General features: G+C 54.6%; 3 protein-coding genes across 8 annotated transcripts in view; 1 reads left to right on the forward strand and 2 right to left on the reverse strand.

Annotated features, from left to right (window-relative positions):
- Positions 1–7,416, forward strand: part of LOC119697895 (hemoglobin subunit rho) — a 38,129-nt gene extending 30,713 nt beyond the window's left edge. For both annotated transcript variants that reach the window (XM_038129269.1, XM_038129296.1), the window contains exon 4: positions 7,226–7,416. In XM_038129269.1, coding sequence (XP_037985197.1) covers positions 7,226–7,399 — 174 coding nt within the window. In that variant the 3' untranslated portion in view covers positions 7,400–7,416. The remainder of the gene's footprint in view (positions 1–7,225) is intronic.
- LOC119697862 (olfactory receptor 51E2-like) lies at positions 1,670–12,978 on the reverse strand. 5 transcript variants are annotated; one of them, XM_038129234.1, is made up of 4 exons: positions 12,851–12,978; positions 6,306–6,392; positions 4,776–4,828; positions 1,684–4,190 (listed from the first exon to the last, which is right to left on the reverse strand). In XM_038129234.1, the coding sequence occupies exon 4, from the start codon at positions 4,145–4,147 to the stop codon at positions 3,197–3,199; it is 951 nt and encodes a 316-aa protein (XP_037985162.1). In that variant the 5' UTR covers positions 4,148–4,190; positions 4,776–4,828; positions 6,306–6,392; positions 12,851–12,978; the 3' UTR covers positions 1,684–3,196. The 5 variants fall into 5 exon arrangements, with proteins under 5 accessions (XP_037985143.1, XP_037985162.1, XP_037985170.1 ...); XM_038129209.1 differs by having other exon boundaries at positions 1,685–4,193; XM_038129225.1 differs by having other exon boundaries at positions 1,685–4,193; positions 6,306–6,541; positions 12,851–12,976.
- LOC119697856 (olfactory receptor 51G2-like) lies at positions 7,927–12,969 on the reverse strand. Its single transcript, XM_038129198.1, has 2 exons — positions 12,851–12,969; positions 7,927–8,952 (listed from the first exon to the last, which is right to left on the reverse strand). Exon 2 carries the CDS (start codon positions 8,922–8,924, stop codon positions 7,959–7,961), a length of 966 nt encoding a protein of 321 aa, XP_037985126.1. The 5' UTR covers positions 8,925–8,952; positions 12,851–12,969; the 3' UTR covers positions 7,927–7,958.
- Positions 12,979–13,401: the final 423 nt, after the last annotated feature.

Genomic DNA, 13,401 nt, shown 5'->3' on the forward strand with positions numbered 1-13,401 from the left:
CAGTGCCCATCCCCGCAGGTGTTTAACCCATGGGTATGGTGCTCAGGGACACGCTGCAGTGGGGAACCAGCAGGGCTGGGTCCTGGTCAGACTGCGATCTTAGAGGGCTTTTCAACCCTAACAACTGTGAGAGGAGAGGAGAGGAGAGGAGAGGAGAGAAGAGAGAAGAGAGAAGAGAGAAGAGAGAAGAGAAAGGAATACTTGGAGGTCAGAGGAGATCTTCTAGCAGAAGAGAGGATGCCCGGAGATCCTCTAGTAGATCTCCAACTGCTACAGCCCCGTGTGTGTGTGTCCTTGTTGCCTCTGTTGCCACCTCCAGGCTCCTGTGACTTCCAATCCTCTTCCCACCTCTCCCATCCTGCTTTTCCTCCCTCCCTCCCTCCAGCCATCCCTCACCTTGTCCCAGCCCTTCCCTTTTCAGTCAGTGAACCCAACCCTTCCCAGTTCAGCTGGGCCAGCCCCACCCTGGCTCTGGCCCTGCTCAGGGGGGAGATGTGGGCTGGGTGTCCCCACGGTGTGGTTGAGGTTTTCCTTCTGCTGCAGGAGAGGTGACCTGGCCCTCAGCACTGCACATTCCAGCCGGAAAGTGGCTGCCCTGTTCTTTGGCAAGGACAAGTGCCACGTTCCAGCATGTTCTGTTCCCCAGCAAAGCAACACTCCACGACTAAACTTGGGAAAACAAGATGTGGGTGAGTTTTATCTGCACCCAGGAGAAATCATTCCATCATGCCTTCCGGCTCCGAGTCTCTATTAACTCTCTGAGAAATAAATGACTAGAAAATAGAATACAGCATTCCGGGGTAATTCATTCATTTTTCTTTATTAATTTTTTTTCTCAGCACAAGAGGAGAAAGAGGAACATATGGGGAATGAGCAGGAGCCATTTCTCAGTGCTATGGCCACCTGAAAAGGGTTTAGACCCATAATGCCTCTGAAAAATTCATTCACATTTCCCAAATCGCATTAGGCAGGTACAGATTGTTTTCATTTCTACGAATTTTTTTTACCCTTCTAAGCTCTATTAAACCAGAATATGCCAAAAATGACAGGGGACGGAATTGCCTTGAAGTCCCAGATGAGAACCGTTTGTAACTCGCCTAAATGAAAGTATTTACTTTGAAATAAATTGGGGTTGGATTTAGCAGAAAAGGTTATAGCAAGACTGAAGCTGTACCAGCACAGACTACAAAAATGAGGCTTCTCAGCATTCATTGGATCTGGGAAGAAACTGCACCAAACTGCACCAAGCACTGCAGCACTGGGGGCCCTGGCAGAGCCTTTGGTGAGATGTCCCATCCAAAGATGGACAAGGGACCCTGAGCTCTGGGACCTGGCCTCTGTCCTGGAGAGCCAGTCCATGAGGAGAGGCTGAGGGAGTTGGGAAGGGGCTGGAGAATTCCTGAGGGAGCTGGGAAGGGGCTGAGCCTGGAGCAAAGGAGGCTCAGGGGGCCCTTGTGGCTCTGCACAAGTCCCTGCCAGGAGGGGACAGCCGGGGGGGTCGGGCTGTGCTGCCAGGGCACAGGGACAGGAGCAGAGGGAACGGCCTCAGGCTGGGCCAGGGCAGGCTCAGCTTGGCCAGCAGCAGGAATTTGCCCATGGAAAGGGTGCTCAGGCCTTGGCAGGGGCTGCCCAGGCAGCTTTGCAGTGCCCATCCCTGCAGGTGTCCCCTGCAGGTGGCACTGAGTGCTCTGGGCTGGGGACAAGGTGGCCGTGGGGCACAGCTGGCACTGCATGGGCTGGCAGGGCTGTGCCAGCCCCAGGGATTTGGGGATTCTGGGATGCTAATGGAGACACTGGAGTTTGGGAGCACCTGGGCCTCCTGATGGAGTGCAGGTCAGACCAGGGCTGCTGCAGCTCCCCCAGGAAGGTCTGGGCAGGGCTTTGTGCCCCCCCTGGGGCAGCCAAACCCACGGTGACCGAATGGGAGCTCAGCCCTGGCACCCCTCCCTGAGGGATCGCTGTGTCTGCTCCAGTGGGAACATCCCTGATTTCACCTCGAGTGAGAAACCACAGTCCATGACAAGGAGAGCACCGAGGGGGGCTCCCATCAATCCTTCCACCTCCCTCCACAGCGTGCCAGAGGATGGTGCCAGCCTCTGTTCCGTGGTGATAGTGACAGGACGTTTTAGGAATTCCCAGTGTGGAACACCTTTGGCTTGGAAACGAGACTTCCTTCTGCTTAGAATCATCACTGACATTTATAACTTGCTTATTTTTTTCCCTTGAGATGTTTTCATTTTATTGACTACAATTACTAAATTACTTTTACAATTGCTACCAGTAACTCTGCATCTGAAATTTTTCCACAGCATCTGCTATGAGGAGGTTGAGGGGTCTTGACAGAGCACCCAGCCGGTCAGAACAAGACCACAGAGGTGGATGTTCTTTCTCTGAAATGCATTTCTGCATCTGTAATGTCACTTTGGACAGGTGTCCTGTAATTATTTTACTTAAAGAATGATGCTACGTGCAAATTTTCTGGCAAAACTTCTGGAATGTGACTGTGCCCCATGTGAAAACAATGAATTAACTAAATCATCCCAAACCATCCAGCATTTTCTCTGCCCTGCCACTGTTAGAGGTCAGAAGGGAACCAAGAGGAGCAAGGTTGGGACATCTGTGTAAGTGTGCTGAGTCACTTTTCCCTTCTTGTGGAACCTGCCAGGTCAGGCTTGGCTTTAGATCATTGCAGTCATTTCTCTCTGAGTTTGGTGAGATTGGGTTTAGATCATTGCAGTCATTTCTCTCTGAGTTTGGTGAGATTGGGATTGGATTTAGATCATTGCAGTCATTTCTCTCTGAGTTTGGTGAGATTGGGTTTAGATCATTGCAGTCATTTCTCTCTCTGAGTTTGGTGGGATTTGCTTTAGATCATTGCAGTCATTTTTGTCTGAGTTTAGTGAGATTTGGATTGGGTTTAGATCATTGCAGCCATTTCTGAGTTTGGTGAGATTGGGATTGGGTTTAGATCATTGCAGTCATTTCTGAGTTTGGTGAGATTGGGATTTGGTTTAGATCATGGCAGTCATTTCTCTCTGAGTTTGGTGAGGGCAAACACTCTCAGAAGGAGTTTACAATCAGCTTTTGCCTGGTGGCAGTGCCTCAGAGCACACACAGAGGACAGTCCGGCACCAAAGGCTCTGAGTGTAAAACGAGGTGAGCCAGCGTGAGGACACGGGGCAGCGGCGGGCTCGGGTCACCGGGGAGCTCTGTCAGTGACGTGGATCAGACTCAGGATCCTCCTCTGGATCTGCTTGGTCCTCACCCCGTAGATGATAGGGTTGAGCACAGCGGGCACCAGGATGTAGATGTTGCCCATGACGATGTGGACCAGCGGAGCCAGGTCCTTGCCAAACCTGTGCACCACAGACAGCCCGATCAGGGGCACGTAGAAGGCCAGCACCACGCAGATGTGGGCGATGCAGGTGCTGAACACCTTGAGCCGCTCCCTCCAGGCGGCGAGGCGCAGGACGGCCTTGAGGATGAGGAGGTAGGAGAGGCAGATGAGCACGGCGTCCAGCCCCATGACCAGCAGGATGGCGGTGAGCCCGTACACCACGCTGGGCGTGGTGTTGGCGCAGGCCAGGTTCATCACGTCCTGGTGCAGGCAGAAGGAGTGGGACAGCACGCGGGGGCCGCAGAAGGGCAGCGGCAGGAGCAGCAGGGGCAGCGGCAGGAAGAAGAGCACCCCTCGGGCCACGGCCAGCAGCCCGATCTTGGCCGTGGCGCCGTTGGTGAGCACGGCGGCGTGCCGCAGCGGGTGGCAGATGGCCACGTAGCGGTCCACGGCCATGGCCAGCAGCACGGTGGACTCGACGGCCGAGAGCGTGTGGATGAGGAACATCTGCAGCAGGCAGGCGGCGAAGCCGATCTCGCGGCTGCCGAACCAGTAGAAGCAGAGGATGCGCGGCACGGTGGCCGTGGCCAGCGCCAGGTCGGCGGCGGCCAGCATGCAGAGGAAGAAGTACATGGGCGCGTGCAGGCTGGGCTCGGCGCGCACCACCAGCAGCACGGCGCCGTTGGCCAGCACGGCCAGCACGTAGGCCGAGCACAGCGGGATGGCCATCCAGGACTGCGCCGCCTCCAGCCCCGGCAGGCTGGCCAGGATGAAGGACGGGCTGAGCTCAGAGCTGTTGGAGAAGGGCATGGCCCCTGGCGCCAGGGCCGCTCATGCTATGCCCGGGCGCTTCCTGCTGCGAGGGAAACACAAACGGGACTTTTTACAAGCCCTTTCCCATGGCTTGGGATCCCACAGGGCCATTCCTGGGATTCTCGGAGCTGCCTCTCTGATGCAGAGAGCTCCTCTCCTGGTTTTTTACCCCGTTATGGCTCTGTGCAACGACATATGCAGTGACAAAAAGCTGACATTTGGGTTCGAACAGGAGTTGCCTGAATTCTCTAAAAGGCAGAACACCGTAAAATCAACTTTCTGAATAATAAACCCATCAGCTGAACTTTTTTGCTTTTCTTTTTAAAGGACAAAGTTAAAAACTATAACAAAAAACCCGGCAGATTTTTAGTGCTTTCTGTAATACTTCAGTGCTGCTTGATTTTTTCCATATGTGCTGTGGTGGCCTGTCAGAAATGTGCTCAGTGAGGCTGGAGCTGGCAGTGCTGCCTCCCACGACCCAGCCCTCCCCAGAACAGCTCACAGGCACAGGAAGACATGGATCTTTCAAATTTTTCTGCTCATACAAATTGGATTTTCATCCTATGAAAAACAAGTATGGAAAAAACAGAATATCTGTGTAAGAAAAAAAAATCAGATTATTTACCTTATTCTGTATCTGTAGATTTTCCAGGTGTGCTGTGATCCAAGGATAATGGCCTGAAGATACAGAAAAGGCTTTGCTTTAGGTACCTTTCTATTTTCAGGCACCAAGCCAGTCCCTGTGCTGGAATAAACCCACCATCCCTCCTGCCCTGGATGGGCAGCACAAGGTCAGGCTCAACCTGAGCTTTCTGGTTATTCCTTTGTGCCCAATCTGTGCAAGTCAACGATGCAAAGTGGCTTTATGGCAAGCTCTGCAGGTTATTAATGGAGTCATTTTATAAGTAATGCTGGGTTGTGAAACATGGGGTTTTTATTGCACATCTGTGCTGAAGGACTGAAATAGCACCAGGCTTTATTCTCCTGATGTGGGGCTTTTCCATCTCGGATGTACAACAAGTAGGACTCACATTGTAGCTTTTTATACCCGATTTACACACAGTGTGGGAGGACTGCTGCTGTCACTGTGCCCAAAATCTATTCCAGGGATGGCGTTGTCAGCCAAGCACTTGAATCAAGACACAAACGGAACGAACGAGGAGCCTCAGTAATCCCCAGCAGGTACTGAGGCACCTCAGCTGCCAGCCCTGACGGAGTTACCTGAGTCCCACTGGGAAACTTCTGCCCTCCTGATCATTTCCCTGAGGGAATAGGGCTGTGAGACAGGCACTGAAACAACCCCTGGTGCTTCAGTTCGTCTCTAATTCTCTGGCACGGATAAATGTAGCATGGTTTTCATGAGTGGCTCGGGATTTGGGATTGCTGGTGGGCAGAGCGGGTGCTGTGAGGGCCGGGATTTCTGCAGAGGTGGAGACTGCATCCATGTCTTTGAAACACCAGTAAATGCAGATTTATTTTCCTAGGGGGATCCAAGCAGCCCCCCCAGCAGTAAATCACAGAATCACTGAGGTTGGGAATCCAGGGTGATTGAGTCCAACATTTGACCAATCCCCGCCTTGTTAAAGAGCCATGGAATGGTTTGGGTTGGGAGGAACCTTGAAATTTGTCCTATTCCTTCCCCTGCCATGGCAGGGACACCTTCCCCTGTGCCAGGCTGCTCCAGCCCCAGTGTCCAGCCTGGCCTTGGGCACTGCCAGGGATCCAGGGGCAGCCCCAGCTGCTCTGGGTACCCTGTGCCAGGGCCTGCCCACCCTGCCAGGGAACAATTCCTCATTGCCAAGATCCCATCCAGCCCTGCCCTCTGGCACTGGCAGCCATTCCCTGGCTCCTGTCCCTCCATCCTTGTCCCCAGTCCCTCTGCAGCTCTCCTGGAGCCCCTTCAGGCCCTGCCAGGGGCTCTGAGCTCTCCCTGGAGCTTCTCCTCTCCAGGTGAGCACCCCCAGCTCTCCCATCTTTTGTCTCCTTCTTTCTCCTTCTCTGCCTTCTCCCTCTTTCCCTTCCCCTTCCTCTCCCCTCCAACCTTTATCTCTCCCTCTTTCATTCCCCCTCCACCCTGCTCTCCAGCTGTGCTGACAGATGTGCTGATAAATCCCCCACACTTTGCACTCCAACTCCCCCACAAACATTCTCTTACTGTGGCAGAAGCTCCTCGGGCTTTTTGTTTCGGGGCCGTTTTGGGGAGCAGCGGCAGCCAGGAAACACGGACATCCAGGGACGAACTCTGGAAGTTTTCAGAATGGGAGCAGACTCAGAATCTTCTCAGAATTCTCAATCATCAATTTCAGAATCCGTGTGAGGATGCTGCAAGCCAGGCCATCTCCCCAGGAAAGCTCTTTTCTGCTGGCTGCTGTTCTCTTCTGTTAATTTTTCCTGCAAGCTCCAGTTTAGATCAGAGGTATTTGAGCAGAGCTCTCCCCTTCCCCAGTGCCGGTGGGAGCTGCTCCCCAGGCTGAGCTCCTGGGGCTGTTGGTGTTCCACCCTGGGCAAGGGACCCTGGGCCACAGCGAGATAATGAGCACAACACAGAGCAAGCAGTGGCCTGGGAATCCTCCCCTCAGGAATCCTTTCCCTGCCCTCTTTCTGCTTTTTTATGGAGCTGTTTCCGTGTTATTTTTTTCTCTCAGTTTTTTTCTCTCCAGCTCCTGCACATGTGGAGCAGAATAGAAAGTCTGATCTGGGCTGGTGAAGTGCTCAGTGCCAGGCAAAACCAGGACTGACAGGGGATCAGTCACAGGTCTGGGAGGGCTTTTCCAACCCTGGTGGTACTGTGATTCTGTTCTGTGACTTTGGGACACTTTATTCTGTCTGTGGGAGCCAGGAGAACCATGAAACCTTCCTGCCTGCCTGGCTCACACCCAGCCCCCAGCAGAGCAAGGAGGAGCTGGGACATGCTGTCATCTCCCACCTGTGGATGTCCCTGGGGATCTCCTCCCATTCCCAAGGGGCACAGCCAGCACCAGCAGAGCTCAGCTCAAAGGCAGCAGCGCGTGGGGCTGACTGTCAGGGAGTTTAGCCATTCCTACAATGTTTTTGAGCGCCTCTCTTTTTTTACAGGAGAGCTTCCAGCCCCACCAGAGCCCCAAGCCCATCCAGAGGCACACCTGGCTCATCCAGTCCTGCTCATCCGCAGCACACCCTGAAGATTTTGGGCAACTCCAAACTAATCTTTCTGCATCAACAGAGAAAAAAAAGGCTTCCTCAAATCTTATGACCTTTCACAAGGAATAGATGGATTTTATTGCAGATGCTGCACATACATGACACCCAATGCAGAACAATGACTGGGACATTGATTAGACTTGGCAAGCTGGTAAGACTCAAAGACTGCCAAAAGAGATGCACAAGCAGCTGTTTCCTCACTGGGGATGGGCACGGCACTCTGAACACAGGGATGATGGCTGAGCATCTTTTTCAGAGGGGCTGAGACTGCTCTGGGCCCCCCTACAAGGCCTAATGAGAAATGCTCTGTGCAGGAAGGGAGGAAAGCACCATGCCAGGGCATAACATGAAAGCTCACAGCTCTGGGTTGGTGGACAGCACCCCAGTGGATCTGCAGCTCTTTCCTCTGGCAGTGACCTGCGTGGATGGAGCACCAAGAGAGCAGTCCACCAGCTCTGACTGGGAAAACAGGCAACAGCTCTGACCAAGGAACCAGTGCCAGAGGTCTGACAGAGAACTCAGTCCCAGACAGAGAACCCAGTCCCAGACAGAGAACCCAGTGCCAGAGGTCTGACAGAGCCCAGTCCATCAGCACCTTCTGGCAGAACTGGTGGAGGAAGTAGCAGTCCTAGGCACGCTTCCTGCACAGGGCCCTGAGCAGAGCCTCCCGGATGTGGGTGGATTTTATGCTGTAGATCACGGGGTTGAGAGCGGGGGGAATGATGAGGTAGGTGTAGGCCACCAAGGTGTTGACGAGGGGAGGAACGTTCTTCCCAAAGCGATGGATCATGGACAGCCCGATCATGGGGATGAAGAACACGAGGACAGCACAGATGTGGGACACGCAGGTGTTCAAGGCCTTCAGACACTCCTCCCTGGTGGTGAGGCTGACGATGGTTCTGATAATGAGGATGTAGGACAGCACGATGAAGATGAAGTCCATCCCCACCGTGGATAAGAGGATGATCATGCCGTAGAAGACGTTGACCTTTATATCTGCGCAGGCCAGGTTCATGATGTCGGGGTGGAAGCAGAAGGAGTGGGACAGCTCGGTCCTGCCGCAGTAGGTCAGTCTCTTGAGCAGGAAGGGGATGGGGAGCAGCGAGACCATCCCCCTGAGCACGATGGCCAGGCCTATCTTCAGCACGGTGCTCTTGGTGAGGATGGCCGAGTGCCTCAGGGGGTGCGAGATGGCGATGAAGCGGTCGAAGGCCATGGCCAGGAGCACGGAGGACTCGATGAAGGACAGGATGTGGATGAAGTACATCTGGGTGAGGCAGGCGTCGAAGCCAATGCTGCGCATGTCGAACCAAAAGAGGCCCAGCGTGGTGGGCAGGGTGCACAGGGCCAGGCCCAGGTCGGTGACGGCCAGCATGGACAGGAAGTAGAACATGGGCTCGTGGAGACTCGGCGTCCTCCTGATGATGAACAGGATCACGCAGTTCCCCAAGAGGGCAGAAAGGTACAGGGCACAGAAGGGGATGGAGATCCAGGGGTGAAGGGCTTCCAGGCCCGGGATGCCCATCATGAGGAAAGCTGAAGGCTGATAGAAGGAGCCATTGAATTCCCACGGGGTGTGTGAGTCATGCTCCATCCCAGCTCAGCTCTCACATGGCCTAGACCTAAAACAAACCAACAACACAAACCCCACGCAGCTGGACTCTGTGCTGAGCAGAGGAGCTGCACTTCCCTCCACCTCCCCACCAGCCTCTGCAGGCACCCCTGAGCCGGTTGGGAACAGCGCCACACACAGCTCCTGCTCACCCATTAAATCCTAAACTGAAGGAAAAGGATGGACAGTTTTTGTTGATAGAGGAGAAAAAAGAAATACTTGAAATGCCTTAGAATGAAAAGGAAAACATTTCACTATTTCAGAGTCATCCCCAAATTCCAGGGTTTGAGATGCTCTGTGGAGTGGGCAAACACCTTTTCTATGCTCATCCCAACCACGACCAAACTGCTAAGCCAAGGCTGCTTTTTTATGCTTTTTTATGCCATCTGGAGATCAAAAGGCGTGAAAATTGTGAAAGTTTAACCCTGACACTTCTTATTTAGGAAATCATCACTGGAAACAAATGCAAAATTTGTTGGCACTGGCACTAGCTGCCCCGAGAAGCTGTGGCTACCCCATCCCTGCAAAGGTTTAATGCCAGGCTGGAGCAGCCTGGGCCAGTGGAAGGTCCCTGCCCGTGGCAGGGATGGAACAGGATGGTCTTTAAGGCCCCTCCCTGCCTGAACCAGCCTGGGATTCCATGATTTCCAGCAGAACAGAGAATCAGCCACTCAGACCCTCCTGCTCTCAGCCCAGAAGATGGTTCCCAGGGCAAGGTGGATTTCCAGAGGAACTCACACCCAGGCTCTGCTCTTTCCACAACCTTACTGCCAGGTGGAGGGGAATAAATGAGCAAAACCTGGGTAAAGAACAGGCAAGCACAAGGCAGAGCACGAGGCAGAGCACAAGATGTTCCAGGTCCAGAGCCCTGGGGAGCACCCTGGGAGCGTCTCTGGGGATGAACTGGAGGAGAGGGGCACACGGGATGGGGGGGTGTTTGACACTGGGATGCAGAGCAGAGGGGAGGAGGCCTTGGCAGAGATCCGGCAGTGTCTGCTCCAGGTCAGCAGCATGTCAGTGACACAGGTGAGACAGGTGGGGTGGGGTGGAGAACGCCCTGGAACGAGAGATCCAGGAAAGAGGCGTGCTCAGCCCTGAGAACAGAAGGTTTGTTTGAAGGGATCCTCCTCCAAGGGGGCATCAAGGAGGCTGGACCAGGATCTTCACAGCAGAGCGTGGATGAAGGAAGGGAGGCAGCAGGCGGAAGCTGAAACGAGGGAGGTTTAGACTGAATGAAATGAGGAATGTTTCCCCATCAAGCACTCGAGCAGGTTGCCCAGAGGCTGCACATCTCCGTGCACAGAAGTTTTCAGGACCCAAGTGGACAGAGCCATGAGATGTCCCAGCTGGCCCTGCATGAGGCAGATGTTGGGCCAGAGATCTTCAGAAGTCTCTTCAACATGAATGGTCCGATGAACCTCCAAGCCTTGGCACATCCTGCATTTCCTGTGACAGTGCTGGAGAGGCTGGCAGGGTCCCTGAGCCCCTCAGTGACACAGTGACCTGCCGGGTGGGTGGGGGAAAGCAGCAAATGTGCAAGATGAACTAATTAAAGCAAAAAAATATTTGTGACTTCAGTCTTCCTGCACCTTCCACAGGATACAAGAGTGCCTGGATGATGAGCCAGAGGGTTTTCTGTAACACAGCTCAACTTTGAATAACAGACAATTCTTCCATGACGTATTTATTAGGGTCCTAATACGATTTTCTTCATTAGATCCTCAGCTTGAGAGTCTAATGTGACAATAAATCCTGAAGCTTGCCAAGGACAAACATCTTCCTGCTCCGGGGCAAAGGCAGCACATAACTGATGGGACCTGGGGAAAACCCCAAATCATTTGATTTTCTCCAGGCAGGACAGAGCCACGTGTTGGTATCAGAACCACCCCGCCCGGCCGTTGCTGAAGGGACAATCTCAGCCCTTCCTCAGGAGAGCCTGGGCAGCATCGGGGGGGCTTGGGGCAGCTGCTGCATCCCCTGGTGGCTCCACAGAGCCTGGTGGTACCACAGCAAGCTGCCCACAGGTACCTCTGGTCCTCACTGCTGGCTCAGAGCTCCCCAAAGGTAAGAGCTGCCCCTTTCTGCCAAAGCAGCAGCATCTGGAGGGTGGGCAGGCCCTTGCACAGGGTGCCCAGAGCAGCTGGGGCTGCCCCTGGATCCCTGGCAGTGCCCCAGGCCAGGCTGGGCACTGGGGCTGGAGCAGCCTGGTGCAGGAGAAGGTGTCCCTGCCATGGCAGGGGTGGCACTGGTGAGCTTTAAGGTCCCTTTCTACCCAGACCATGCCACGATCCTGTGATCTGAGCAGTGAATCAACTCTGCTGACTCCTGCAACTCAGTCACATCTGGGGCCTGGGTTAAAAACCTAAAAAATCTGAGTGTGTGCAGGCCTGTGTCCCCGAGTGCAGCTTCTGGCAGGCATCTAGAACTCTCAAAGACACTGAGATTCAGCAGTTCCCCAGGAATATGGAGGTGGAAAAAGAGCCTGTTGGAGCACCAAGGAAGGAGGGGACTGGTGAGAGCTCCCTGGGTCTGTAGGAGATGCTTCACTTACAAGAAAACCTTCCCTCAAACCTGACTTGGTCCAACACCTGCAACTCCCACCACAGTGTAGAAGTCACTCAGAAGCAGGATTTATTCACTGTGCTCCCCCTGAGCTGCTCTGGTTTGTTGTGTGCCCCAACACATTACAGATTCCGCTCCCAGACGGTTTTACCCCTCCATGTTCCACGTGTGCGCCTGTAAGGGATTTGTATAAATACACACACAAATAATGTGTGAAATATATAAACAAGCAGGCAGGCTGGTTCCTGTTTCCGTGCATTTCTGTGTGTGTAGGTAACACACAGCTCAACTCACAGCAGGCCCGTGTCTGTCACAGAATCACAGAGCCACCCAGCCAGGCTGGAAAAGATCTGGCTGGCTGTCCTGGGATGGCCATTGCACCTTTCTTGAGCAGCCAAGCCCGGGGAGGAAGCACACCTCCCATTCCTGGAGGACACCAAGTTAAGGGTTGCTGGCAGCCCTGGGAGGTGGCCGCTGAGCCATGCACCACGGAGAGGGTGTCTCCTGCCCAGTGCCCAGGTGCTCTGCTCCCCTGGAGCAGCCCAGCCTGCCTGGGAGGAGAGGCCAGGCACCAGGGTAGAACCCTCGTGGAGGACACGGTGTCATCATGCCTTTAAAGCCACCTCCTGATTTTTTGCCTGTCTCTGACGTTGATGCTCACCAGTAACTGAGAATGCTGGTGTTTTAGGGGCTCTTGTCAGCCAGGGCAGGAGCAGGGCCCTGGGAGCTGGGGCTGGGTGAGGCTCAGACCTCTGCTTCGTCCCAAGGAGGAGACCTTGCTGTTCTCACAACAGCATCGCTGCCTGCCCAAGCAGCCACGGGAGGGCTCAGCAAAGGGAGCACGATCAGGGTGGGAGTTTTGGAAAACCAAAAACCAGCAGCTCAGCAGGGGCACCCTGGGGATGCAGCTCCCAGAGAGCCCCATTGCCTGGGGACACTGCAGGCCAGGACAGGGACCATGGCCAGGGCCATTCCCACAGCTGAGACAGCCCCCAGGAGTGGGAGAGCAGCTGGATCTCACTCACACCAGGCCACAGCCCATCTGCACCACCACGGCTCCACACGAGATGCCAACAGCCCCGACCTCCACACGTCCCACCCACGGCCACCGCGGAGCCATGGGGACCACCCAAGTGGCACTGGGGCCATGGGGACCACCCGAGTGGCACTGGGGCCACGGGGACCACCCGTGTCACTGTCCCACCAGAGGGGCTCAGGGAGCAGAATGGGGCACAGCTGCCACCCGTGTCACTGTCCCACTGAAGGGCTCAGGGAGCAGAATGGGGCACAGCTGCCACCCGTGTCACTGTGCCCCCAGAGGGGCTCAGGGAGGTGCCTGCACTTACCGGGGGTGCCGGGGGCTCTCGGGCAGTGCAGGCTCAGCCGTGTCGAGGAGCAGAGGGAGATCCCGTGCCCATGTCCGTGTCTGTGTCCGTGCCCGTGTCTGTCCGTGCCCGTGTCCCTGTCCCTGCCCGTGTCCCTGTGCAGAGGGCTGCCCTTTTAACGCTGACCCTGCCCAATCACCCGAGCGGCGAGCCCCGGCTCCCGTGCGCAAACAGCGGGAGGAGTGTGTGCAGTAAATGAGCATTTCCATTTATGCTGCTCTCCCAGCAGGCAGGATTTTCTCCTGATAGTTTGTTGGTGACATGTTTATGGCTCCCGGTGATTTATGGCTGGCAGTGCTGCAGCCACAGTGCTGGCAATACACATAATTTTTATTGGGAGGGTAAATGTGTAGTGGAAGTCATAAATTTTGCAAGAGGAGTGCTTGCAGCATCGCTCCGCGGGAATGACAGAGGGGAAGTTCTGGCTGTCTCCCCTTGACCGGTGAGACACCAAGTGCTTAATTAAAATCATAATATATTGCGCAATAAAAGCAAACTGGATGTCACAAAGG

The sequence above is a fragment of the Motacilla alba genome, chromosome 1, assembly GCF_015832195.1.
Source record: "Motacilla alba alba isolate MOTALB_02 chromosome 1, Motacilla_alba_V1.0_pri, whole genome shotgun sequence".
NCBI classification, from domain to species: Eukaryota; Metazoa; Chordata; class Aves; order Passeriformes; family Motacillidae; genus Motacilla; species Motacilla alba.